Here is a 27,759-nt window from a genome sequence, read left to right as displayed (position 1 = left end):
GGACAGGGAGACCCCTCAAAGATAGAGACTGTAGGATGCACTGTGGAGACCACACTCAGTAAGTATGTCGACAGACTGGCGTGGAGAACAGGTGAAAGCAGAACGGTCCTGGGGTGAGAGGTCCAGAGCCATGACTGCATCATCAGACAAAGGGCCCAGGCAGGAGGCAGTGGTGGCATCTCAGGGGCTGGGAAGTTGACACACACCTGCAAGGGGAGCCGTTGAGGCTCAGTGTCCCTGTGAATCACAAAGAAGTGGTTCTGGCTGCCGGGAAGTGTAGGTGTGTGCATTCCTGGACAGAGAGCCCTCTGGCCAGTTCTAGCTTTGGGCTATTTAGATGGCTCAGTCCAGGACCTGAGCTGGCAGGTGTCTCCTTGGGCCTAGGTCTGGGGCTGAGATCTGAGTCACACCTTCACTGCACTCTTTTGCTTTCCAGGGAATGCTCTGAGGCCTAAGTGTCCCAGGGACCCAGGGTCACAGCCTCTTGGTCTGTCCTATCCTGGTAGAAATTTTCCTGGAAAATGCTTATCTACTAGATGTTCCGAGTCTAGAAAGAGCACACAAGGAGGGATAGGGGTGAGGCTCTAGGAAATGGGGACATGGACTGTGGTGGTATCTGAGCTGCAGGGTGTCTCTAAGCTTGGGAAGAGCTGTGAAGAGGGCTTGACTGAAAGCCAGAGTTCGCCGGGCATGGTGGCGCACACCTTTAATCTTTAATCTGCCCCCCAGCACTTGGGGGGCAGAGGCAGGCGGATTTCTGAGTTCGAGGACAGCCTGGTCTACAGAGTGAGTTCCAGGACAGCCAGGGCTACACAGAGAAACCCCGTCTCGAAAAACCAAAAAAAAAAAAAAAAAAAGAAAGAAAGCCAGAGTTCTGAACCCAGTACCAGAATGGGGTCAGCAAGATGACTCTGTGGGAAGAGGGGCTTGCAGCCAAACCCACAGAGAAGGTTGGGGGAGAGAAAGGCAAATAAAATATATATATAATAAAATATAGGAAGCCCAGGCATGGTGGTACATACCTGCCACCCTCACACTCAGGAAGCTGAGGCAGGAGGATGGGAAGTTGAAAGCCAATCTGGGTTACATAGTGATATCATGTCTCAAAAACTAACTGGAGCTAGAGAGATGAACTGGCTGTTAAGATTTGGTTTCCAGTGCCCACATGGCAGCTCACAACCATCTGTGACTCCAGGTCCAGGGGGTCCAGTGCTCTCTCTGGATCTGTGGAGAATGTACTTCTTTAATCCCAGCACTGAGGAGGTAGAGACGTGCATCTCTGGAGTTCACTGTCAACCATGAAGCCAGCCCGTTGACAGTGTGAGTTTCAGGACAGCCAAAACTGCATGGTGAGAGTGGTGTCATGTTCTCCTAGGCTTGCTGAGGGGACAGGAAGTGGATCCATTGAGGAAGTCCAGCATGCCCGTACCAGGAGTCTGGAGGGGTCACAGGTGTGAGCACAGGCTAGTCTGTGTCACTCCTGACTCCCAGTGCAGGGGACATGAGGCCTCGGCCTTGGGAATAAGTGCTGAGTGAGTGAGTGATGAGGAGAGAAAGGGAACCTGGGCTCCTCAGTACACAGGAAGCTAAAGGAAGGAGGATGGCTGAGTCTGGGGCTAGCCTGATCCACTTTGTCTGAAGGAAGGAAGGGAAAGAGGGAAGGTGAAGCAGCTGGCCATGACCTCTCTTATGTAGTGAGGCTGCCCCTGAAGTGATTGATTCTCTGCCTCTGTCTCCTAAGTGTTGGGAGGACAGATGAGTATCATCATACCTGGCTCTTCTGGTTGTTTTGAGACAGATTCTGTAGCCCATTCGTCATTCGTCTGTGCAGGTCAAGTTATGATGGGTCCACTCCTACCCATTCTGTCAGGACCCTGAGGATCCCATCCAACCCCTAAGGAATAGGAGATGCCACCTTCTGGTAACTGGGGTGGGCAGGGGATAGCTTGTGGGAGTTGGGAACCTGATAGGTAGCTGGGATAAGGGAACTGGGGCTCTGCTCAACATCAGGCCCCGGAGATTGACCCCTGTCAACCAAGTTGCAATGGAGAGTTACTGGCACAGATAGGCACAGGGGACCAGATACTTGCCTGTGCCTTTGGGCCAGCCAAGTATTTTGAGCTGTGGGGAGACTTCACAGAGTTGCTGGGCTCCTTGCTGAGTCAGGGACTCTGCCGGCTGACAACACCCCTCAGGGCCCCATAAACTCAGGAAATGCAGTGGGGTCTTCTTTCATCTCCATGCCTGCATCCAGCTGGAGGCAGAAGCCTATTAAAATCTTCATCTCTCCTCTCCTGTGTGACTCTGCCTTAGGGACCATCTGAAGTCCAGCCCTAGACACTCAAGGGGTCAGTGTGCAGGGCCCTGCTGTCCATACTGCATCCTGTGGGCTCTCAGATGTTTGCTGTAAAGTGCTGGAATAGACGCCAGGGAGATGGCTCAGAGGTGAAAGCGAGTGAGCGCAGTTTGATGCCCAGCACCCATGTAAATGCAGCAGGTGGTAACCTGCCTTCAATTCTAGCCACGGAAGGCAGGGATGGGATCCCCAGGGCAAGCTGGCTAGCCAGACTAGCCATATCAGTGAGATGGGGGTTGACTTGGAGACCCTGTCTCATTGAATAAGGTGGAGATGAGAGGATTTCGACATTGGCCTCAGATTCCGCGTGCACATGCAAACAGGTGTTTTAGAATAGCTGACACATTATAAACGCCATGTGGTTGTATTAGAGAATACTAGAAAGAACACGAGACCAAACGTAACCTCAGCATCTATTTGCATAAGCACTCTCTAGAATATCTAAATGAAATATTACGAAGGATGGGGGTGCTGAGACAGGGGAAAAACAAAAACTGCTTCTCATTCTGGAGAGAAGAAAGGCTACACCAGTAACTATGGCTTTGTGAAAACAATTCAGCCATGAGCCAGGACCTACTCCACCCTACCAACAAAATCAGAAAGGTTGAGTTGGGTGGGTTATAGAATGTGAAAGGTTTTTTTAAATAGTTAATGTTATGTTTATTACATTTAATATATTTATTTTGGGTGGACATAGGGGTGGAGGCCAGAGGATAACTGTAGAACCCAGCTTGCTCTTCCCAGTGTGTGAGTCCCAGGAATAGAAGGATAGCCGCGGCAGCAATTGCCTTTATTCACTGAGCCAGTGTGCTGACCCTTCGTAGCTCACATCTCCTCTAAGGCCCTGCCTGGTGCACATGCCTTTAGTCACAGCTCTCTGGGGGACACTGACAGGTGGATCTATCCGTGCTGTCCAGCCTGCTGTAGTGATTGCCAAGCCAGTCAGGGCTACATAGAGAGACCCTATCTCGAACAAATAAATGAAACAAAAAAAACAGACACAAACAAGGCTGTGGTTAGCGTTTCCAGAGGGAAGAAAATGGTTGAATGTCCTATCTCTTCCCAGCATTCCCAAGAATAGTAATAGAAGTTTTCTTCACACCTCTCTGGATGACACGCTTCTCTTTTTAGCATCCAGGGCAGGGTGCCTGCCTCTGACTCACAGCCGGGTCTGAAAGTGTCTCCGAGGAAGGCAGGGGCTGCCCTATGCATCATTTAGATACCAACTAGCTGGAACCTTAAGGGTGACAACTGAGAATGTCTTCAGTGGGTCTCCCTCAGAGTCCCAGAGTACACGCAAGCCGACCCTTATCTGAGTGGGGAGAACAGAGGCCAGATGCTTCTGGATTAGCCGTGGGGCACACTGCCGCCCAAGCTGCATGCTGGAGGCACCTCTCCATCCACTGGCAGCACACAGGAAGCAAGCTGTCCTGCACCTTGGGGCGTCCCAGCTGGCCAGTTACTGGCCTCAGAGCCCTGCAGGGGATAGCTGGAGGTGTTCTCCAAGAAAAAAATACACATGGCTCTACCCCGGACTGAGAACAAAGAAATGTAGTAAATTTGAGACCAACCTGGGCTACCTGAGAGCAAAAAAGAAGAAAATGGTTCGTGGCTCTTGTTTCAGGCAGCTTTCTGGGGAAGGCTGTAAGGTTGTGCAAGTAGTTATTTACATGTTGAGAGTGTGGCTCAGAGGCTCACCACTCTGCCCCAGCAAAGCAAGCCAAGTCAACACAACCCAGATGATTAAATCATGGGGCACAGCAGTGCAGGTCTAGGGCCACAGTGTTGGCACTACTGCAGCACACACATGGCCACAAAAGGTAAAAACCAAACAAAAACAAACACTCTCTTGGGAGTTTTTTTTTTTTTTTTTTTTTTTTTTTTTTTTTCCAGGACAAGCTCCAGCAAGGAGTTCCACTCCCCTGCTCCCGCTCAGGCCGAGAGGCCACCTTGGGGCTCGGGAGTTTTGCAGAAGTGGCTCATAAAGGGCACGGAGAGCTCACCCACCCTCCCTCTGCAGTGGAAGTGAGCTTCAGTATTTACTCTCAAAATATGAATCACATTACCATCCTCATTTCTGCTTTTCACAGATTACCAAAGAGTTGTCAGCTGTCTCCAGGGTCACCGTGGGAGGGGGAAGATGGAGAGAGGGAGGAAATCCGTGCCGCTGTCGCAACTGGGGTGAGAGTGCTTTAAAACTGGGCTCTACCTAAGGGTTTTCACTTTCTGGAAGTAACTTGGGCAACTGTCAGTAGCCATGGTTACTGGGGCCCTGGGCAGAGGCACCTGCTAATGAACGGGAGGCTGGATGCCCACAGGCATTACAGTTGAGTCTTGTTCAACACAACACAGGTGGGTGACTACAAAACTGCCACTGCTGTGCCCCCCGTGGGCGTGAGGGATGTGTCATCCCAGCCTGTCCAAAACGACAAAAAGCAGAGTCAGGTGTCACACATCACCATACTCAAATGTAACTGCCGCTCTCAGTGGTAAGACCATGAGCCGGCTCAGCTGGGTGAGAGTGCTTGCAGCCTGAAGTCCAGAGGTGAACCCCACAATCATCAGAGCAGAGCGACTCTTGAGGTCTTCTTCCGGACTTCATTACACTGCAGGTTGTGTAACCCTCCAGGAAACAGAAAAATAAACGCAGTACAAAAAAAGAGGAAAAAAAAAAAAAAAAGCCTGAAAATGAAGGGGAAAAATAGCTTATACCACGGACTTTACCCTATAAAAAGACCAATACCAATATCTGAGAGGCAGAGGCAAAGGGATCTGAGTTTGCTTTAGCCAAAAGAAATGAGCCTGGACAGAGAGCATGCCTTTAGGCCCAGCACTCAGGAGGCAGAGCCAGAGGCAGGTGGATCTCTGAGTTTGAGGTCAGCCTGAGTTCCAGGACAGTCAGGGCTACAGAGAAACCCTGCTGGAAACACACACACACACTCCCCAAAACACCTGCATACTCCAAAAGTTTGGCTAAACCCTGAGAAGGTACCAGGAAAAGGTTTTTAATTTTCTTTCTAAAAAAGGAATGGCCACATCAGTGGAACCAACGTTTTTCCCCAGCTCTGGGATATGAGGGGGCAAATTATGGCTCAGAGCAGCAGACTTAAAATAACCTGTGTTCAATCCTAAAACACCATGTTTACATTTATAGAGAACCCACAGGCCCTGGCAGCTGGGGGCTGCAGCTGGTGACCTTGGCCACAGGCGATACTCTCTGTCCCCTCAGGACCTCCCCCATCCCCAGCACGACCGTGATTCCTCCAAAGATCCAAAATTTTAATAAAAAAAAAAAGTCTTATAAAAACGAAGCAGGCGGCAGAGATACCATCGTTTCCCTTATAGTAACACAGTCTGCCACAGTCACTTATATATACAATATTATAAAAATGTTGTGAACAGTAAACTCAAAGGCATTTCTCACAAGGCATCTAGCCTCGATCCTCTAGTGGGGACCCGAGGGAAATAAGTCAATTATTGCACCATTTTGAAAACATTCTTCACAGGCTCCTGTCTTCTTCCCTGGGGCCTTCAGTCACGGTGGAGGCCAGAACTGGTGGCAGAGTCCTTTTCCTGTGGCCACACTTGTCCGGCTCCATCCTCAGGGTCCAATAAATAGCAGTCAGTTTGCAAAGAGGCCGTGCCCGGCTCGTGGAACCCGCCACTGTCGCGCATGGGCTAGCCGAATCGACCCAGGCTACATGTGTCGCTTCATGTGCAGGGCCAGGTGGTCAGACCTGGAAAAGGCCCGGTCGCACAAGTGGCACTGGAAGGGCCTGTGACCTGTGTGCTTGCGGTAGTGGCGGGTAAGCTCGTCGGAGCGCGCGAACTTCCAGCCGCAGCCGTCCCAGTTGCAATGGTAAGGCTTCTCGCCTGCGGCAGAGAGGAATGACATTGAACCTCAATTTCCCCGAAAGCGTGTTCCGGGCACCCAGCACCCGATAGCACTGCCCCTCCCTCTCCATTCTCATCTCCACCCACATGTAAACAGAGAACCTTGGGCTCCTGGAGCTGACCACTAGCAGGCTCAGGTGCACTCCTCCCCTAACATTCGGAGATTAGGTCTGAATTCCTGACTCTCCTGCTCAGTGCTGAGAGGACAGGCTCAGGCCACCATGCCAGGCTTCATATGCAGTGCTGAGGATGTTAGTTGGCCAGCTAAGCCCCAGACCAGCCATGCCCAGCTTCTTTAAATATGCCCCGCACAGACCCTACTAAACCTGCACTGTCCCGAATTCTTGAGATCAGAGCCAACCCGTTAAGCTGCCACACCCCCTTGCCAGGGTCATAGACTCTGGGGGCAGTATCCATTTCCCTTCCCGAGGATGGACAGGGTCTCTCTCGGTAACCTAGCCTGAGCCTGAACTCGCGGCCATTCCCCTGTCGCAGCTCCCGGGAGTGAGGCCAGGCGCCCACCTGTGTGCGTACGCAGATGAGCCTTTAGGTGCGAGCTCTTGGTGTAGGTCTTGCCGCAGTTGGTGTAGCTACAAGTGTGCGTGGCGGCGCGCTTGCGAGGCCAGGAGCGGCGGCCGCGCTTGGGCTTGGCCTCCAGCAGCTCCAGCGGGGACGAGGGCGGCGTGAGGAGACCGCGCGTGGCGGGGGGAGCCAGGCCCAGCGCCGCAGCCGCGGCTGCGTCCTCGAAGAGACCGAAGGCGCCGGGCGCGGGCGGCCCGTAGTGCAGTGCGGGGCCGGGGCCGCCGAAGCTGGGGCCGGGGCCGAAGGGCGGCGGGAACGGGTTGCGGGGACCGGGCGCGGGGAGGCGCGGGGGGCCGTCGGGGCTGAGCGGCGGCGTGTCCGAGGGCGGCGGGGGGCGGCCGGCGGGACCCCGCATGCATGCACCTGTCGCTCCCGGGGCACCCTCGAGTTTCAGCCCGCGCGGTCCGCGGGCCAGGCCGGGCGCGCAGCCGTAGCCGCCGCCTTCCACCTCGGGGGGCTCGGCTTTCACTAGCCGCCCGGGGGGCGCCAGGAGAAAGCGGCCGTGCAGAGCCGGCCCCTGAGGCGCGTCCAGGTCGGGGCGCATCAGCTCCGTTCCCAGGCCAGCCGCAGAGGTGCCGTAGGGCGGCGGGGCACCCGGCTCCGGGTAGTAGAACGCAGGCGGCGGGGGCTGCGGCGGGGGCTCGGGAGGGTTTTCGGCGCCCAGACCGTCCAGTCCCATGGACAGGATGAAGTCCAGCACACTGTTTAGATCCTCATCGGTGCCGCCCGCCTCGGGTTCATTTCGCGGCCAGCGCTGCAAGAGACAGGGTGCGGGACGTGAGCGCGGGGCCGCCTCCTGCTACCCTGCACCGCAAAGTCTAACTCCTAGGCCCTCAAGGTCTGCACCCGGTGCTCGGCATCCCTTCGGCGCGCGTGTCCTCAGTCCCATGCACCCATCTCCTGCCCCACAGCCTGAGGTCTAACTCCTCACCGCCGACAGTCTAACATCCTGAGGTCTCCCACCCGCCGGCGGTCCGCACCCCGGCCCTTGTTATCTCCAGTACTCGCCCTTGCACCCTGTGGCCTGGTACCCCGCTACCCCGCCGCCCAAGGACCCTCGCTGCCCTCACCTCCTGGAGGCCGCGCTCGCACAGGCTGGCAAAAGTGGCAAAGGACGGCAAGATAGGCTCGCTGAGCGCCATGGCAGGGACTGTGTGTGCTGTGGCCAGGCCCACCCAGGCCTTATAGGCGCGGCAGGCACAGAGGGCTGGGCTAGGAGGCGTCGACGGAAACGCGTCCCGGATGGGGACGAGCTCCGGGCTCAGCCTAAATTTAGCCGTGGTATATAAGCCTGGCGGCGGTGGCTGTGGCGGCCACTGCGGAGCCGGAGCTGAGTGCCTCAAGCCCCTCCCCCGTGGCCGGGCCCCGCCCCCGTCAGTCCCCATGGCGACGGTGTCAACAAGCCAGGCACAACAGCATAGTTAGCGCGCGGGGGTGGCACCTGGGACTCCGCGGGGAACACGGGGTGACGAGGCTTCCCCGATGTTTCCCCAGCCTCAGGCCCCGGGAACCTGGACCGATACACGGGGAGTCTGGAGTCACTGTGCTCATCAGAGGAACGCTCTGTGAAATCCTTGTTTAAGCTACCTTGGAAACTGAGACAGGAGGATGAAGAGTTTGGAACCTGCCTAGAAGTGAGTTGAAGCCAGCCTGAAGCAGCATACCCCCTTAATACACACACACACACACACACACACACACACACACACACACACACACACAGATGGGGGGAAGGAGGGAGAGGGAGGGAGGGAGGGAGGGAGAGAGACAGAGAGACAGAGAGACAGAGAGAGAGAGAGACAGAGACAGACAAAGAGAGACGGAGAGAGAGAGAGAGACCATGATATGGTGGTGTATACGCTTGTCTTTAGAACATTTGGGAGGTTGAAAGCATTAGGTTCAAGGCTAGTTTTGGCTACAAGAGACCCTGTCTCAAAAAAGAAACAAACATTGGGGGCAGGCAAGATGGCTTTGTGTTTGTTTACAAGCTTCATCCCAGGAGTTCAGTTCCCAAAAGAAGAGAATCCATTCTCATAAGTCATCCTCAGACCTCCCGGATGCACTGGCACACGTGCGAATACACAAACACACCGTAGCACCGTAGCAATTAAAATTGATAATAAATAAATACAAAGCACTAGGTCTTTGGGACCCACCTCCCACACACACCTCAGATAAACCCTTCAAGTGCAGGGAAGCCAGGACCGGAGTTCTGGGAAGGCCTGTTGTCTGACTGACAAGAAAGGCGAGGAGTACTCTGGGGGGGGGGGGGGGATGGGCTCATCAAATAAATATGCATAATACCCGCGGGGCCCAAAAAGAAAAAAAGGAAGGGTGGAAGAGAAGGAAGTGTGTGGTGGAGCCTGGGGAGGGACATGGTGCAATTCTGACCTTCACCCAGGAGGTGAAAGTTGAAGCAAGATCTGGAGAAAGCAAGAGGGTAAGAGAGAGAGGGAGGGCATTGTTTGAAGCTGTGACCTGAAGCCAGGAGGTTGAGGTGTGCAGTCAGCCTGTGGAGTTGGGTGCAGTGATGCCGCAGGTCCCAGCAAGGATAGGAGGTGGCAGGTTCCATACCCAGTCCCTCGTCCACTGCCGTGATTTTGAGCAGAAACTCTGCTCTTCCCAACACCGGTGAACTACAGACACTGGTCTGTAACATCAGCCCCAACAGTCTTCTGGTCCTTTCCACAAAACATCAGAGTAGACATCACATGTGTCCCAAGTACTGTGTGGAGGCAGAGTGCAAGGCTGCTGAAACACTGGCTTGGTTAAGGAAGGTCTGACAAGAAGTCCTCTAGGACTGAGGACCTACCTCAGCCCCTCACCACAAAGGGGAGAACACCATGTGTGTTTCACAAGGAGCAAAAGTGAGCCTTGCTGAATATTCAGATCTGAACACCCTGGGCGAGTGTGTCTAGTTCCCTTTACCAAGCAAGTGATAAGATTTGGGTCATTTCCCTCAAGGTTTAGGATTCTGGAGGAGGGAGTTCTGTTTTTTATTTGTGGTGTGTGTACTAGGCTTTTCTTATATTGCCCAGGATGGCAATCTTCCTGCCTCTGCCTCTAAAGTGCTGCTATCACAGGTCACACCACCTGTCCTGGGATCAGTAGGGGGCTAAGTCTGAATACAAGTCTTTTTCTTATTATTCCTAATTAACACAAAATAACTTGATATCCAAAGCTGTGCTGTGGTGTTGGGTATAATTCACGCAGTGGTGCTTTAAAGTCTGTGGAAGAGATGAAGAGCTGGCGCAGTGCTTAAGAGTGGTTCCACACACCCACACGGGGCCTGGAACCTCAACTCCAGGGGATCCATGGCCTTAACTAAGTGGTTTGAGTATCTGGGGACCCAGGTATTCAAGAGCACTAGAACAGATTCCCTCAGGGAATCACCAAGTGACTGCACACTAACAAAATAACACAAAATCCAGTGAAGGCACACGCCTGCGGTCTCAGCACTTGCGTAGAGGCTTTGGCCAGAATATCAGTGTAGCTCAGACCCAGAGCTGGGCAGATGACTCCAAAGGATGTTTCAAACTAAGCCTGACGGCTTGAGTTCAGTCCCTGGGGGCCCACAGAGTAGAGGGAGAGAGCTGAAGTGATCTGACCTACACACACATGCGCGTGTGCGCGCGCGCACACACACACACAAGCATACACACAAGCATGCACACACACACAAACATACACAAGTGTGCACACACACACACACAAACATACACAAGCGTGCACACACACACAAACATACACACACAAGCATGCACACACACACAAGCGTGCACACACACAAGCATACACACAATTTAAAATAAGGAACCACAATCAGGGTCTAGAAGTGCCAAGCAGGCCCCCAGGCAGGAGCCACCTTTAGTGCCTTCTTTCCAACCAGTGCTTATTCTCATTTGCACATCACCTTTGGGAGCTTTTGAAATGTGTATTTTCTCTTTCTGCATATCTTTTCTTTACACTTTTTCTGTACTCCGTACCTGCCTAGGCCTTCTGAATAGTTTTAAATGGGTGGTTTTGTCTGCTTCTGGTTGCCTTTTGTGTCCTTTGTCTGAATCTAAGGCCATGCCTGATCCACCAGGTTTGGAAAGATTTTTTTTTTTCCTAATAGGTGGCCTGCCTTCAAATTCTCCTAAGGGCATTATTTGCAGAGCACATTTTGAATAAAATGTCTTTTAATTTTGTTCATCACATTTATTTATTTATTCATTATTTATTTATCTCTGTGTGTGTGTGTGTGTGTGATGTGTACATACACAACTTTGTAAAGTCAAATCTCTTCCACTGTCTGGATTCTGGGATTGAAGTTGGATTGACATGCTTGGTAGACCCAGCTCACTGCCCCTAGGATTCTTTTTCTTTTAAGACAGGGTGTCACAAGGCTCAGGCTGGCCTCGAACTTGCTATGCTAACCAGGATCTTGAACTCCTGACTCTCCAGCCTCAGTCAGTGGTGAGACGGCAGACACTACCATGAGCCTGGCTGTCATTTTTGATTTTGGCATAGTCCAACCTCATGGTTTTTCCTGTCCTTGGTTTAACCTCTGCTGGTTCCTGTCAGCCCTGGGATCATCAACCTGACCCAATGGACTCCTGTTTCTTTGCAGTGGCTTTGGTCTGGGCTTGGCTGGAACTCCGTGCCTCTGAGACTTCCCTGAGCCAGGCCTTTGAGTCTGCATGCAGTGGGATGATGCATTTTGTGTGGTTATTGTTTTGCAGGCAGTCCCCACGTGATCCTCTGTGGAAGCTGCTCTCCTCGGCCCAGCCTGCAGCACACATGACTTCCAAGGCATCCTCTCACCTCCCTCCAATACTGCTGCTCTTTTCTGAATGTTACTTTTAGTTTTCTTTTTTTATTTTATTTTTTGTTAGGGTATGTGTGTGTCCTTGTTGTGGAAGTCAGAGGACAACCTGTGGGAGTCGGTTCTTTCCTTCCACCATGTGGGTCTCAGGGATTGAACTCATCTCTCTAGCCTTGGTGGCAAGAGCTTACTCACTGAGCCATCTTTCTTGACTTGGTTTTTATTTTTGTCTTTGGTGTTTGTTTGAGACACTGTGTACCCTTCACTGGGCTGTAATTCACAGTGATCTTCTGGTCTCTCTGCTTCTCAACTGCCAATGCCTCCCGCCCCCAAAACCAAAAACAAACCAAAAAAGAAAAGAAAAAAGCCAGATGTGATGGTGTGGTGGTGCTTGCTTTTAATTCCAAAACTCTGGAGGCAGAAGCACTCAGATCTCTGTGAGCTCAGGGACAGGCTGGTCTACAGAGTAAGATCCAGGACAGCCAGAGTGACTTAGAAAGACTGTCTCAAAAAAGCAAACAAAATCTGTGTTTACTTTATAGATGTTTTGCATGTTTCTGTACACCGTATGTGTCTCCCCTGAAACTTGAGTTACAGAGCATTGTGAGTTGCCAAGTGGGTGCTGGAAATTAGACTCAGGTCCTCTGGAAGAGCAGCTGGTACTCTGAGCTGCTGAGTTGTCTTTGCAGCCCCCGATGTGCCATCTTGAATCTCTAGGTGAGGAAGTGCCCTGCCCTGGGCTTGACATCAGATCAACAGCCCTATCCCTTATACAAGCAGTGCGTGTCTGAGGGTCTTGAGACTTGTTTCTCAGAGCCACAGAGGAAGTCCTAAAACATCCAGAGAGAGAGAGAGAGAGAAAGATGTTCAAGGTGAGTCAGGAGCTTTGGCACATCCCTTGAATCCCAGGAAGCTGAGGCAGGAGAATGACTGTGAGTCAAGGCAAATCTAGGCAACAGAATGAGGGACCTACCTCCACAAAAAGCAAATTAGGACTGGCAAGTAGTTTGTTGGTGAAGGTGCTAGCCACCAAGGCTCAGCACCAGAGTTCCAGCCCTGGGACACAGCTAGTGAAGGGGGAGAAATGACTCTTACAAAATTCTCTGAGGTCCTCAGTGCACCATTGCATGTACACTCACAAACGTAAGCATACAGGGACACTAAATAAAGTAATTGTAACCTTAAAAAAAAACCATCTTGGGTTGCTGTGGTGTGTACTCTTCACCCCAGCACCAAAAGCCACAGGATCAGATGATCACAAGGTGGGTGCTATATGAATGGGGAGAGTCCTTTAGTGTCACCATTAGTGTTCGGAGATGCCTCAAGCATTGGGACCACCAGTTCCAGGTCAGTGTCACATGTTCCCCTCTCCACCAAGGGACTTTGACCCCTTCCAAAGCCATCAGCTAGGTTAGCAGACACAATCAAATGGTGTAATCATTGAGCTGTGCCTCATTAAAATGTATTATTCTTAGCCTGGCAGTGGTGGTGCAGACCTTTAATCCCAGCACTCAGGAGGCCAGAGGCAGGCTTGACCTGTGTGAGTTCCAGGACATCCAGGGCTACACAGAGAAACAGAAAAACTCTGTCTTGAAAAACAAGAACAAAAAAACTATTGTTCTTGGCATTTTAGAATATTTATTATTTGAGAATGTAACGTGTGTGCACTGTGTGTAGGGTTTTGTTTCTTTACACAAGGTCTCTATGTCACCCTGGAGAGTCCAGAGCCTGCTATGAAAACTAGCATGACCTCAAACTCACAGAAAGCTGCTGCCTCTGCCTCCTGCTCCTCAAGTGCTAGAATTTACTGTTGAGGCCCGAGCTGCCCCACTTTGGGCAGCCAAAAATGTTGGGAACCGCACTAGCCCATGTTTGGGCGGCCAAAAATGTTGCAGCCCTCTCCACTCCACACTTGGCGGCCATTGTTTCCTGGCCTAAGCTGCTGCTCCAGTCTGCAGGTCAGGGTTCAGCAAGAGAGAGAGTGAGGACGGACTCGAAGAATGGAGACCAGACAGAGTGCGATTCAATCCTGTTTATTCTTCAGTCTCTCTTCCTAGTCCAAGTCCCAAGTCTTAAGTTCCTAGTTCCTAGTTGTACTCCTTCTAGTTCCTAGTTGTACTCCTTTTGTTCTCTTCCGAGTGTCTAATGTCTACTCGTACTCCTAGTGTCTGAATCTCTGTTACTCCAAATTGTTGTCAACTCTCCTGTCTGCCTCTCGCCTTTTATATGTCTCACTTGTAAGCCATGCCTTTAGGTCACGCCTTTAAGTCATGCCCTTAGGTCTTGTCTCTAAATCTGATCTCTAAGTCACACCTTTAAGTCACATACCTTTAATCTCACACACCTTTAATCTCACACACCCAAGGAAAGTCCTGGGTATCTAAACCAAGATTATCAGAGTGTGCTCAGCTGTTGTAGGCTATTGTAATACAAGTCTCATGTCAGAGTATATGGCTCAAGATGGTTGCAAAGCTGATAGCAGCTTTCTGCTAAAAGTCAGCTCCCAACAATTTACTACTATACACTAGCTATGACGCACAACTATTATTACGTGATTTGTTTACTGAGGGCCTGGGCCAGTATGGCTGAGCTCTTTCTTGACTGTGAGCCTTGGGCACTGCACTTGCATCCTATCCAGGCTCAAGTCTATCAATCACTGTTGTGTTTGATTGGTTGTGTCTGTGATCTGTGACTACCTTGTGAAGTCTGCAATGAGTACAGGATTGAATAGGTGGTTGCATGCAACTTTGGACTCAAGAAAACTTAGAAGTTTCAAAATCTGGGCTAGAGATAAAAGTTAATGTCCAGAGGGCAGGTAGACAGAGCTACAGGAATATATGGTCTATGTCCTCAGCAGCCACAGACTGCGCAGCATGTGCACGTACATGTGGGCTTTAGTCTTTGTCATTGTAGGAGCCCATGATTTCCTGTCTCTGGCTTCTGGCCATTTCTAGGTTTCTTTCATTCTGTTCCACAGTTGGACTCTAGACTGCCCTTCTCTCTTCCAGCTGTTTTCTTCAAAACTGTTATTGTGTGCAGTTGGCTCAAATTCCTGATAGCAAGAACTCAGGAATGCACCTGATAAGACATCACATAAAAAATACAGCTGAGTTTCCAAGGCCTTCTAGTTGCCTCGGAGGGATGACAGTGACAGCACTGTACTTCTGTCTAGCTGTATACTCCCAGTGGGTGTCTCCATGTAGTGTTTGCTGTGGGTAACACCTGGGTGGTGAGGACCCGAGTGCCCAGAGCTTTGGGAACACTTTCTTTTGTTGAAAGTGTGTTCCCGTGGTAGTGCACACCTTTAATCCCAGCTCTCAGGAGCAGAGACAGGAGTTCCAGGCCAGCCTGGTCTACTTACTAAGTTCCAGGAGAGCCAGGGCTGCAAAGTAAAACAGAGAGACCCTGTTTCAAAAATTGAAAACAAACAAACATAACCAGAAAGTCCCTTTGCTCTTCTTGCTCATCCACCTCCTTTTGTCCCTCTTGATTCTCCTCCTGCCCTTCCTCTTCCTCTCCTGCCCCTCTTGATTCTCCTCCTGCCCTTCCTCCTCCTCTCCTGCCCTCTCTCCTTCTTAAGACATTGTTCTGGAACTCTGTCAAACAGGCAGGACTCCATCATTCCACTTCTTGCCCCCTGAGCCTCCTAGGTGCTGGTACAGCAGGCATTCCCTCCAAGCCTGACTTTATAAAAGTGGACATCTTACTCTTGGCTCTTTTAGCAAAATGCTGGAGGAAAGCCAGTTGACTTGTTGTTGCTGGGACTTCCATATTTATGTCTGTCTGTTTGAGACAAGGTCTCATGTAGCCCAGGCTAGCCCCAACATATGTCCTAAGGATGACTTTGCACTTTTATCCCTCCTTCCTATACCCCCAGAGCACTGGGATGGACCCAGGACTTTGAACTTGCTCAGTGAGCACTCTCTTGTTGTGGGGTGGAGGTGAGGTTGATGGGGGAAATGGATTGTACTCCCTGGGGGGTCAGGTCCCCTCATCATCTTTTCACCAGCAGAAGCATCAGTCTCCTGAACATGCAAGACCGAATTGGGGGGGGGGAGGTGAGCATCATTTACTGAGCACTTACTGTATACAGGGCCTGGCACTGAGGAGCACGGCATGCTTTCCCTGACTACCTTCATCTAGTTGGCGAAACTGGAGCCTCGCTTTGTTCTGGTGGCCTTGCACGAGGGCTTTCTCCCTTGGATGTCAGTTCCTCATCTGGCAGAGGAGCTGAAGCCTAAGCCATGGCGTGTTGGTAAAGATAAGGGGGTCAAGCTGCTGGGCACACTTGTCATTCAGAATCTGCAAGGCCTAGATGAGAGGTCTGTCCTGGGTTTGAGGCCAGGCAGCTCCAAAACAAGGAAGAGGCTGGCGGGACGCTCAGCTGCTAAGAGCACTTGCTGCTGCTTTGGAGGACCAGAGTTCAGGTCTCAGCTCCAAAGTCACGCAGCTCACAAGTGCTATGTGAGGCATTCTGTGAAAACCAAACCTCAGTGTGTGTAGATGTGTTTCCTTGGCACAGTGCTACACCCCAGTCATGGCTTCTTTGGCTGACAGAGGGTTAAGTCACCTTAAAGACACCATATGGTGGACAAGAGAGAATCTCTGTGGGACTGAGGCAGTGAAGCCTGGCTCAGCTTCCAGTGGAGGAAGCGACCCACCCAGCAGCCATCAGTCTCCAAGATCTTCAGTATCTGCCAATACTGCTCCCTCTCAAAATGCATTTAATAGGCACTATGGAATAGCCCGTATGCCCACGTGTGGGTATGTGCATGCCCTGAGCCAGCATGGCGGGCTCCTGACCAGTCCTGGGTTGGGAAGAGTTTGAAGTGACAGGAGTCTAGTGAGTTCTGAACAGGGAAGGAGGGAAATGGAGCGGGGTGGATGGCCTCAGGCTTGGCTCTGATTGGAAGGGGCTCACAGCGCCGGGGCTGGGGAGTATGATGATGAGGGATTGGTAAAGGGCCTTGCTCTGTGCAGGAATCTGAAAGCACCTTAGTTGGCAGCATCAAATGGCACACACCTGCCAGTGTGCCAGCTTCGACTCACTGCTGAGTGAGTGGGAGCTAGCTAGCATCTGTCAATAATCTATTTATCACATCTTTTTTCTTTTGAGACAGATCTTTCTCTTTAGACCAGGCTGGCCTAGAATTCACTCTGCAGATCAGGCTGACTTGAAACTCACAGAGATCCTTCCACCTTGGGCTCCTGAGTGCTAGGATCAAATGGGTGTTTCACCACTCCCACTTGTCACTTATCTATTAATCATCTCACCTATTAGCCATCTACATCCACCATCCATCTACCTACCTATCATCTATTAGCCATCTACATCCGCCACCCATCTACCTACCTATCTTTGTTTTGAGGCAGGGTCTCACTATTTAGCCGTCTTAGTTGTGTGTGTTGTTGCTGTGATATATTACCCTGACCAAAGCAGCTTGGAGCAGAAAGGTTTATTCTGGCTCATAGTTTGAGAGCACAGTTCACCATAGTGGGGACAGCAATGCAGCAGGTGTTTGAAGAATTGCATCTGCAGCCAGAGTGTTGGTATCAGGCTCTGAACCCAGTGACATCACATCTAGGAGACTCCCACATCGTTGCCAAGGCAACCGCCATACACACTCCCAGAATCCACCTGGCTACCTCACCTTTACCTGGGAGAGACTGCCCATATAAAACAGGCAGAACCCCATGACTTCTGTCTCTTCTTCCATCTTCTTCTTCCATCTTCTTCCTCCCACCTTTGGCCCATCTCCTGAATAACCCCTCCCCCCTTGGAACCGTTTGGTCTGGGGTGGTCTGTTCTAAGCTGCAGACGTCTAACAGGAAGCAGGCAGGAGTGAATGGAGCTGCTCGGCTCTCTTCCTCCTGGTCATTCCACGATGCTCACAGTGAGCAGGCCTCCCACCTCAGTTAAGGCCAGCAAGATAACCCTCAGCAGCTATACCCAGAGACTCATCTCCTGAGGGAGTCTGCATCTTGTTAGACGGACAGTTGACGTTTCCAGCACAGAAGCCCAGAGTAGCCTTGATCTTTGTGGGATCCTCCTGACGTTGCGTCTGCAGTACGGCTGTGCCTCACCACATCCAGCCAGTAACTGTGTGTGTGAGACATGCGGAGGCCAGGGGTTATCAGGTGCCATCCTATAGGCCTCCACCTCATTTTCTGAGGCAGGGTCTCTCACTGAACCTGGAACTCACTCATTTGGTGAGGCTGGCTGGGCAGCAAACTTCAGGACTCTCATGCCTCTGGTTCTGCAGTATTGCATGTGGCCCTTTGGACAGATGCTGGGTATGGGTCGAGGGTCCTCATACTGTTGTGAGAAATACCTGATGATCCATCTCCCTAATCTGTCTGTCAGCTTCTATCTATCTATCTATCTATCTATCTATCTATCTATCAATCATCTATCTATCTATCTATCATCTTTGAGACAATATTGGCCCTGGCTAGCCTAGAACTCATTACATAGACCAGGCTGGCCTCAAACTCACTGAGATTCTTCTGCTTCTGCCTCTTTAGCTCTAGGGTTAAATTCCTAGCCACCATCCCTGGCTATAGTTTTTTGTTTTTCTATTTCTTATTACTTATTCTATTTTATTATTATTATTATTATTATTATTATTATTATTATTATTATTATTACTACTACTGACAGTAGTCCCTCTGTAGCCCAGGCACTTAGCTGTCTGTGATCTTTTATTTTTGTTTTGAAGCTCACAGTAGCCCAGCTCCAACTCTTGACGGTCTTTCTGCCTGGGCTTTCCCAGTGCTAGGTGACAGGACAGAAGTGAACCAGGGCTCTAAACTGAGACACATGTCTTTCCCCTATTTTATTGTGCTTTGTGTGTGTGTGTGTGTGTGTGTGTGTGTGTCAGTGTGTATGTGTGAGTGGTTGTGTCAGTGTATGTGTGAGAGTGGATGTGTGTGTTTATGTGTGTGTTTGTGTGGATGTGTGTGTGTGCATGGGTGCCTTGCATGTATGTGGGCATAAAGGATAAACTGTGGGAGTCAGTTCTCTCCTCTCACCTTATGCGGGTTCTGAACTGCCCTCCGGTAAGTGGTGGGCCATCTCATCAGCAGTTGTTTCTGGTTTTTGGCTTCAAGCATTGGTAGCCTATGCTGGCCTTAAACAATCCTCCTGCCTCAGCTTTTCGAATGCAAGGATCATAGATAATGGCCACCAAATTAATCACCAACTTCTCTTTCTCTTACCAGAAGACAGTGGAGTCAAGTTCACCCAGACTAGGTAGTGGGAAGGGAGGGGACCAGAGTAGGGGGTCCCTGACAAGGTTTTCCAACCTCAGCCCTGCCCATTTCAGAGGCTACAGGGTCAGCCTCCTTGGCCTCCACCCTTGGAAGAGGGACTGCTCACCTGATACTCTGTACCTAGCCATATGTCTCAGGCAGCCTAGTGTCACAGCTGGAGACTTGGGCTCTTGCATTTCCTAGCAATTGCAGTCTGGGGGCCACTGCCCCTGGCCTTCCTACTCAGACCTCTCAGGAGACATGGGGGGCATTTAGGAAATTCGAAAGCTTCCAGCCTTCCCACCTGGAGGCCCTTGCTGGGTGATTTGTAATGTTTACCACAAATATTGTCTCAGTAACTGAGGAGAGGTGTCACGTGTGGAGAGCTGACTCAGACGACTGCAGTGCTCACTGGCAGGGCCTGAGTCACCAGCGCCTGTTACACCTGGCTTGTCCCCAGGAGAGATGGCGCCCTGAGGAAATGTTGGCCGAATGCCCAGACAGGGAAGGTCTGGCCATACGCCACCTTACACAGGACAGGGACAAGAGCTTCTGGTACAGCTGTGGAGGAATGTGGGGACCCAAGTGGAGCCTCCAAGAGGGACACTGAGGGCTTTTCTCTTCTTTGGACATTGATCTCTGTTTTAAGCTTCTTCCCATGCTATGAAACAGGGTCTCCTGTAACCCAGGCTCAATAAATGAGGCTGGCCTTGAACTCCTGCCTGACCCTCCTGCTTCAGCCTTCTGGGTATTGGAGTAACAGGCAGCATCGCCACACCTGACCTGAGATTACTTTTTAAAAACTTATTTTGGGGCCGGGCGGTGGTGACGCACGCCTTTAATCCCAGCACTTGGGAGGCAGAGGCAGGCGGATTTCTGAGTTTGAGGCCAGCCTGGTCTACTGAGTGAGTTCCAGGACAGCCAAGGCTATACAGAGAAACCCTTTATCAAAAAACAAAAAAAAAAAAAAAAAAAAAAAACCAAAAAAAAAAACAAAAAAAAACCCTTATTTTGGGAGCTGAATGGCTCAGTGGTTAAGAGAACTTGCTGCTCTTTCATAAGACCCAGGCTTGATTCTTTTTTTTTTTTTTTTTTTTTTTTTTTTTTTTTTTGGTTTTTCGAGACAGGGTTTCTCTGTGTAGCCCTGGCTATCCTGGAACTCACTCTGTAGACCAGGCTGGCCTCGAACTCAGAAATCCGCCTGCCTCTGCCTCCCAAGTTCCCAAGTTGCTGGGATTAAAGGCGTGTGCCACCACTACCAGGCTCCAGGCTTGATTCTAAGCACCCACATGGTGGTTCACAGCCATCTATAATGAAAACTCCAGGATAAGTGGTGCCCTTTTCTGCCTTGCATAAACACCAAGCACAGGTGCAGTGCACTTACATATATGCAGGCAACACGTTCATACACATAAAATAATAAATATTGAAAAAGCAAACATATTTTGGGGCCAGCTGATATGACTCAGGAAGTCAAGGTGACGTGAGTGCAATCCCCAAGACCCACATGGCAGAAGGGGAGAACCAACTCCCACAGATTGTCTCCTGCCCCCACCAACATAAGTCATAGCATCACCCTAATATAAAAACCATAGTTTTAAAATTGTTTCTTTAATCATTTCTTTTTTGACAAGAGCTGGCTCGGGATCCCTGACCCTCCTGTCTCCACCTCCCAAGTGGGCAGCAGACATGATCCGCTTCACCTGTGTCATCATAAACTGTCCATGTTGCCCCTTCCTTCCTCCCTCTTCTGAGAGGAGTTGCTGCCCCCTTCTGGCTTTTGTAGGCACCAGGCACGCACATGGTGCACAGACCCATACACAATAAAATAATTGACCAACAACATCGAAAACCTGGTGCAGTGGTCCATGTCTTTAATCCCAGCACTCTGGAGGCAGAGGCAGGCAGATCTCCAAGTCTGAGGCCAGCCTGGTCTGCAGAGCTAGTTCCAGGATAGCCAGGGCTACACAGAGAGACCCTGTCTTGAAAAACCAAACAACCAAACAAAACACAGAGCTGGCTCAGAGGGTCAGGGTACTTGTTGCCAAGCCTAACAGCCTAAGTCTGCTCTGTGGGACCTGCATGGTAGAAGGAAAGAACTGACTCCTGCCCATTTTCTTCTGAACTCCACATGTGCCTCGGGGCACTTGCTCAACCACTTACTGTCACTCCACAGCAAATTTAAAAATTTAAGGAAAAAAAAAAGGAAGTGTAGGTGTGGGACCTTACATGCCTGTGCATTGCTGGTGGGAGTGTACAGTGTGGCAGCCACCAAGAGAGCTGTGCACAGTAGGACAGTCACCAAGAAAGCATCTGAGGCTTCAAAGGGATGACAGAGCCTCTCTAAAACTATGCAACTCTGCTCTTGGAGCCCACAGTGCAGACACAGACAGACAGACAGACAGACAGACAGACAGAGAGACAGACAGACAGACACACACACACACACACACACACACACATTCTCACACATACACAAGCACACTCAGCCACATACACTCTCACTCTCTCATGCACACACACTCTCTCACACATACACAGTTCCCCTTACATACACACACACACACACACACACACACACACACACACACACAATGCTCAGGGCAGCATTACCACAGCAGCCAGAATGTGGGGTGAGCTCCCCAAGGGAACATACTGCAGGCATGCTCCACCCTGCATGGACATAGAAATCTCGGAACTGAGTGACAGCAAGCAGATACAAAAGGCTCAAGGTGTCTGCATGATCCCACTAATGACAAATATCCAGTATAGGCCAATCTTCAAGAACAGGAAGCAGAGTGGCTGCCAGGAGCTGGGGAGAGTGGTGGGGTGTGACTGAGGAGGTCCAGGCTCCTCCTGGGGGATGGGGTGCAGTGGGATTAAACAGATGATGATTGGATTCCTTATATTTTAATTCTTTTAATTTAATTTTTTGTTATTTATTTTTATTTTACATGTATTGGTATTTTGCCTGTACGTGTGTCTATGTGAGGGTGTCAGATCACCTGGAACTCGAGTTACAGATAATTGTGAACAGCCACATGAGTACAAGAATTGAACCCGGGTTCTCTGGAAGGACAGCCAGTGCTCTTAACTGCTGAGCCATCTCTCCAGCCCCTTAGTTTTATTTTGTAGTTTTGGTTATGTTATTGCTGTTGTTTGAGACAGAGTCTCACTATGTAGTTTTGACTGGCCTTGAACTTGAAGATCTGCCTGCCTCTGCCTCCCAAGTGCTGGGATTAAAGATATGTGCCACCACGCCTGGGTACTTTCATCATTTTAATCATATGTGTGTGGGTCTGTGTGTACACAGAATGCAGGTGCCCAAGATCGAGAAGTGCCTAATCCCCTGAGCTGGGGTTAGTCACGTGTGGTTGTGAACTCCCAGATGTGCACCCTGGGAACTAGACTCAGGTCTTCCATGAGAGCAGAATGTCCTCTTAACTCCTGAGTCTTTTCTCCTCCCTGAATTGTCTGAAATTACATTTATTTATTTGTTTGTTTGTTTATCGTGTTTGTGTGTGTGTACATGCACACACGAGTGTGCATACATGTGCAGGCCATAGGGCAAATTTGTAGAATTCGTTTTTTCCTTCTACATTGCAGGTCTCAGGGATAGAGCTTGAGTATGAAGCCCAGGCTTGGCAGGAAACATCTTTACCTGCTGAACCATTTTGCTGGCCCCTTTTAATTTAATTTAATATTTAATTTAGTTTTTTTTTTTAAAATATAATCTCAATATGTAGTTTATGCTGGCCTGAAACTTGTGGCAATCCTCCTGTCTCAGCCTCTTGAGTTCTGGGATGACAAGCATGAACCACCACACCTTTTACCCCATTGGTTTTTGTCCTCACTAGGTCCAAAGGGACCCACATTGTATGGCTGCTGAAGGGCTGGCTGGCTGGTTGGCCCCAGGCCAACCTTTCTACTGAATGTATTGAGTTGTGCTCACAAAGAGTTCCAGACAACGTGACGTTCTGGCTCCATCCTCTGATTCAGGCTGAGAGCCACGCTTGGAGATGCTGTGCACAAAGGGTGGTGGCTGCCTGCCAGGGGAGTCTGTGTAGTGTGGTTGTCAGTTCCCAGACACACTACCATAACGGGCATTTCAGTGACCAGTGGCCTTCAGGACCATTGCTACCCTCAAGGGGGCCACTGTAGGATGGGGGAGCAACCTGGATGCAGAGCTCTCTTCTATGCCTGCTCTGGCTCATGGATGTGGCTCATCCTAGAGTCCCACTTAACACTGCAGAGGGGTGGCAGGAGTGGCAGTGGGGATCTCCAGGGGGAAACTGAAGAAGAACTTCATAGTGCATAGTGAGTGCTTGGTCACACTGGCCTTCTCAGTGACACGTGTGTGTGTGTGTGTGTGTGTGTGTGTGTGTGTGTGTGTGTGTGTGTGTTAAAAATGTATAGGGGCTGGAATAATGGTTTAGGTGGCTCAGTGGTTAAGAACATGGCTCGCACGTCCAGAGGACCAAGCTTTAGTTTCCAGCACACACATCTGGAGGCTTAAAACCACTAGTGGTCTGGAGAGGTGGCTCAGGGTTTAAGAGCACTGAATGCTCTTCCAGAGTTCCTGAGTTCAATTCCCACCCACATGGTGGCTCACACCCATCTGTAACGGGATCTGATACCCTGTTCTGGTGTGTCTGAAGACAGCTATAGTGTACTCATATAAAAAAATTAATAAATCTTAAAAAAAATCACTTGTAACTCCAGCTCCAGGAGATCAGATGTACTCTTCTGGACCCCAGGCCAAAAATCTAAATCTAAAGAATTTAATGTATATACTATTCAAGTACAAGATTAACAAACAATAGATCATAATAACGTAAACGTGTAACATTATGCTAGAATACTTTTTATTAAAACTTTGGAATCAACTAGGCATAGTGATGCAAAATTGGTGATGGAATAAATTCCAGCACTTGGGAGGCAGAGGCAGTGCATCTCTGTGAGTTCAAGGCCAGCCTTGTCTTTGTAGTGAGTTTCAGAAGAGCCGTGGCTATGTAGAAAGATCCTGTCTCGAAACCAAAACAGAACAAAACAAAATTAGGTATCTATCAGAGTCTGGGGAGATGGCTCAGTGGTTAGAGAAGTGGCTGTTCTCCTTGAGGACCTAAGTTTGGTTTCCAGCATCCACATGGCAGCTCACAGCCATCTGTAACTCTAGTTCCAGGGGATCTGACGCTCTTTTCAAGCTTCGGTGCACTTCATACATGTGGTACACAGGCATTCACACAGGCAAAACACATATACACATAAAGTAAATAATCCCCCCCCCCAAAAAAAAAAAAAAACCTTAGAAATTGGGGTTGGGGATGGTTCAGCAAGTAGAGTTCAGCTGCACAAATATAAGAACCAGAGCCCAGATTCTTGGCACCTGTGTAAATGCCAGGGGGTGTGGCAGCCACTTGCAACCTCAGCACTCTGGGGACAGGATCTGTGGAGCAGGCTGGCCAGTTAGACCAGCTGAGCAGGTGAGCCTGGCTTCCAGTGGGAGAGGCTGCCTCAGTGTGTAAAGAAGAAAGCGACTGAGGAAGACGTCAGCCTCTGGTCTTCACATGTGTACGCCCACATGTGTGCATGTATTGCATACATGCACATACTTCACACACATGTACACCTACAATAGTATAAGTCATAATTTAAGAATTTTTGTTTCTGGAGTTTTCCATTTGTTATTTCTAGACTGTGATGGACTAAAGATAACTAGAACCCCGGAGAGCAGATTGTGTGGAGCCGCAGTCCCCAGTGGATGACACATGGTGTTTCTTATCTTCTGACCAGCATAAGCAGCAAGGCTAGAAATACCCTTGGGCATCTCTTTCGTGTGAATATAGACTTCTCCCTCTAACTTCAAAATTCTCTTTTGAGAGAAGGTCTTGCTAAGTGGCCCAGGTTAGTCTAGACAATTCAGTCTGTCTCAGCCCCTGAATGCCTGGGACGACAGGTATGTGCCACCATGCCACCACACCTGGGTAGCCAAGGCTGGCAAAGAACAAGAGTTGACTGTCCAATCTCTGTCCCAAGGGGTGAGCAAACTGATGTGTGTCATCAGTACAGTTAGCACAGACTGGCCTTGAACTTGTGACAGTGCTTTTGCCTTAGACTTCCAAAGTGTCTGTCTGTGTGTGTGTCTCTCTCTCCTTCCTCCTCACCCCACCCCCTGCACCCTTGACAGGGTTTCACTGTGCAGCCCTGGCTGTTCTGGAACTCACTGTAGACCAGGATGTCTTTGAATTTACAGAGATCTGCCTGCCTCTGTCTCAAGTGCTTGGATAAAGGCGTGTGCCACCACCACCAGGCTCTTGGTCTTCTCTTAAGGGACATACTTGGTCCACTTTTCATAGTGAGGATTGCATGTACACAGCACTACTTAGGAACACAGCTCAGGGGTGGAACTGAATCCCCCACTGAGGGGCTGGTGAAGTGGAAACTTCTAGTTTTTCAGAAAGTCAGTTATACCAAATGATATTTTGCTGGAGCACACGGGTGAAAGGTTGTCTTGCTAAAGCAAATACATGGACGACTGTTTTCCTGAAGCAGACACAGGTGAAAGGATGTTTGGATATAGTAGACACTTGAAAGGACCCGTGATGAAGGAATATAAATATTACTCCACAGATAGCTGGAGATGAGCACTGAGCCTTGGCTTGGTTTGCTCCACCTCCATATTCTTTGCCAAAGACATGCGTGTATTGGTTTGCCTTACGTAGCTCAGCTTGTGATAACTCTGGCTCATGAGGTTCCTGTGGCAGCTTGCTGCTTCTGCGGTCTTGCCTTAGGCAGATTGGCAAGCCTGCTGGTTTCCTTAGGATTGAACTATAGCTTCCTGGTGTCTGCTTGCTGAAAGGATTGGACTGTAGCTGCTGGTTTGTGCCTGGTGTCTTCCTGCCTAGAGGACTGGTCTGAAGCTGCTGAATCTTATTTGGTGTTTGCTACTGGACTGAACTGCTACCCAAGAAGATCAAGCTCTCCCCCAAAGAACCATTGCTGAACAGGTCTACTTCCCCCATATCCTAATAACTTTTCTCCTCCACTGTCTCTGCTGGGTGGTGGCTAGAGGAGACGTTGAACCCTTATTAAAAGTAGGTTGAAAATATTTATGCCTACAGGCTGGGGACATGGCTCAGGTGTACTGGCCTGGCTGGACTAAGACTCTGGGTTCCATCTACAGCACTGAATAAAAGGAAAATGGCTCTAACAACTCGAGACACAGCCTGTGGTACATAGCGGTTTGGGATCCCAAGTGGCTGGCAGTACATCCCTGCCTCTGTCTGCCTTCCTCACGCTGGCCTTCTCTCTACTGCAGCTGGGTGAGGCCGGTGCATCCCCAGGGTTGGCTGCAGAAACCCTCTTGCATAAGTCCTGAGCTGATTTTTTGAAAACCTCCCACCACACTTCTGCCAGAAGATTTTCTAGCGTCATCCAAGCTCCAGACTAGGGAGGAGTTGAGGGCTTGTTTACAGGTTCTCTTCAGAACACTGTGTTTGAAAGCCAGGCACGCCTTGAATGTGGGAAAACATGCTATTTCATGGGGAAATAAAAGGAAAATGAAACAGAAACCTCTTGGCAGGTTGAGCAACTTTCTGTTTTTGTTACTATTGTTAAAATCATAATATACATTTATTTTGTGTGTGAAGCTATAGTAAGTGACAGAGCAATGGCTGAGTTCAGTCCCAACACTGTGTGTGTGTGTGTGTTTATGGTTGTAGTTGTTGTTTTGTTTACTTTTCTGGTGGTGGTGGGTCTTTTGTAGCCCAGGCTGCCCTCAAACTCACTATATAGTTCAGGGTGACCCCTAACTCATGGCAATCCTGATGCCTTACCCTCCTGAATGCTGTGATACCAAACTTAACCGATCAAGCCCTTGCAGGAGAGTTTTGTTTGAGACTGGGTCTCTTGTCGTTCAGGCTCACGTTAGGCTAGGATGACCTTAAACTCCAATCCTCCGCCTCAGCCGGTGCTGGGCCAGGCCGACAGGTGTGCCGCACCACCATGCTTGGGGATCCTATTAGCTGCTCTTCTCACTGGCTACAGAGCAGGAGGAGTCCGTTCTCGCCCCCCCCCCCCGTTGCCCCACCCGCTCCCCGTGCCCCCCCACCCCCACCCCTGGCTCCCCGTGGCTCTCCCCACTGCTCATTCTTTCCCTCACACTTCCTGGCCGGAACTGAAGGCGCAGTCCAAACGGTATGATTCCTGATTCCTTGGGAAGGAATGTTCTGGAATATTTTAGGTTTCTCCTGGCAGGCTGACAGCCATGCCCCTCACCCCATATGTGGTAGAGAAGGACAAACGGCTCCTTTTCACAAGTTGGGGGCGTGTGTCCCTTGGGAACTTAAAAATAGCCAGGGTTTATTGCAGACCTGAGTCAAACAATCAGGTTTTTCTTGAGACGTCAAAGGAAAAATAAAAAAAACTTTCCACTGAAAGAGGGCAGTTTTTAAAACTATGTGTAGTAAGAGGAGAGGTTGTTTTTTTTTCTTTCTAGAACAGATAGCCTAAAGTAAAAAATGGTGTGTGTGTGTGTGTGAGAGAGAGAGAGAGAGAGAGAGAGAGAGAGAGAGAGAGAGAGAAAGAAGAAGAAGAAGAAGAAGAAGAAGAAGAAGAAGAAGAAGAAGAAGAAGAAGAAGAAGAAGAAGAAGAAGAAGAGAGAAGGGGGGAGAGAGAGAATATGGTGAGGGAGTGTTGGAATCAAACAACTAAAGGTGTCGGTGTCTGTGTCTGGTCCGCCGTGGCACACCCCTTTAATCTCAGCACTTGGGAGGTAGAGGTGGACAGGTCTTTGTGAGTTCAAGGTAAGCCTACTCCACATAGTGAGATTCAGGGCAACTAGGCCTACACAGTGAGACCCTGTCTCAAA

At 50.0% G+C, this 27,759-nt stretch overlaps 1 protein-coding gene and 1 long non-coding RNA gene across 2 annotated transcripts; one reads left to right on the top strand and one right to left on the bottom strand.

Annotated features, from left to right (window-relative positions):
• Positions 1-5,614: 5,614 nt before the first annotated feature.
• Positions 5,615-8,062, bottom strand: Klf2 (KLF transcription factor 2). The gene is made up of 3 exons (XM_034520092.2): positions 7,903-8,062; positions 6,773-7,586; positions 5,615-6,229 (listed from the first exon to the last, which is right to left on the bottom strand). The coding sequence occupies exons 1-3, from the start codon at positions 7,972-7,974 to the stop codon at positions 6,054-6,056; spliced, it is 1,062 nt and encodes a 353-aa protein (XP_034375983.1). The 5' UTR covers positions 7,975-8,062; the 3' UTR covers positions 5,615-6,053.
• Positions 8,063-8,207: 145 nt separating this feature from the next.
• LOC143434727 (uncharacterized) lies at positions 8,208-26,461 on the top strand. The gene is made up of 2 exons (XR_013104455.1): positions 8,208-8,466; positions 24,585-26,461. It is a non-coding gene; the product is annotated as an uncharacterized LOC143434727 (long non-coding RNA).
• The last annotated feature ends 1,298 nt before the right edge of the window (positions 26,462-27,759 follow it).

Source organism: Arvicanthis niloticus, chromosome 16, assembly GCF_011762505.2.
Source record: "Arvicanthis niloticus isolate mArvNil1 chromosome 16, mArvNil1.pat.X, whole genome shotgun sequence".
Classification (NCBI taxonomy): Eukaryota; Metazoa; Chordata; class Mammalia; order Rodentia; family Muridae; genus Arvicanthis; species Arvicanthis niloticus.
This window is presented reverse-complemented; position numbering and strand designations above follow the sequence as displayed.

Excerpts from the sequence above, each read along its gene's own strand:
- Klf2 (XM_034520092.2), bottom strand. The coding sequence starts at position 7,974 with ATGGCGCTCAGCGAGCCTATCTTGCCGTCCTTTGCCACTTTTGCCAGC. Across the intron at positions 7,587-7,902 it reads GCGAGCGCGGCCTCCAGGAG|CGCTGGCCGCGAAATGAACC; the intron begins GTGAGGGCAGCG and ends TGTCTCTTGCAG. Across the intron at positions 6,230-6,772 it reads TCATCTGCGTACGCACACAG|GCGAGAAGCCTTACCATTGC; the intron begins GTGGGCGCCTGG and ends TCTCTGCCGCAG.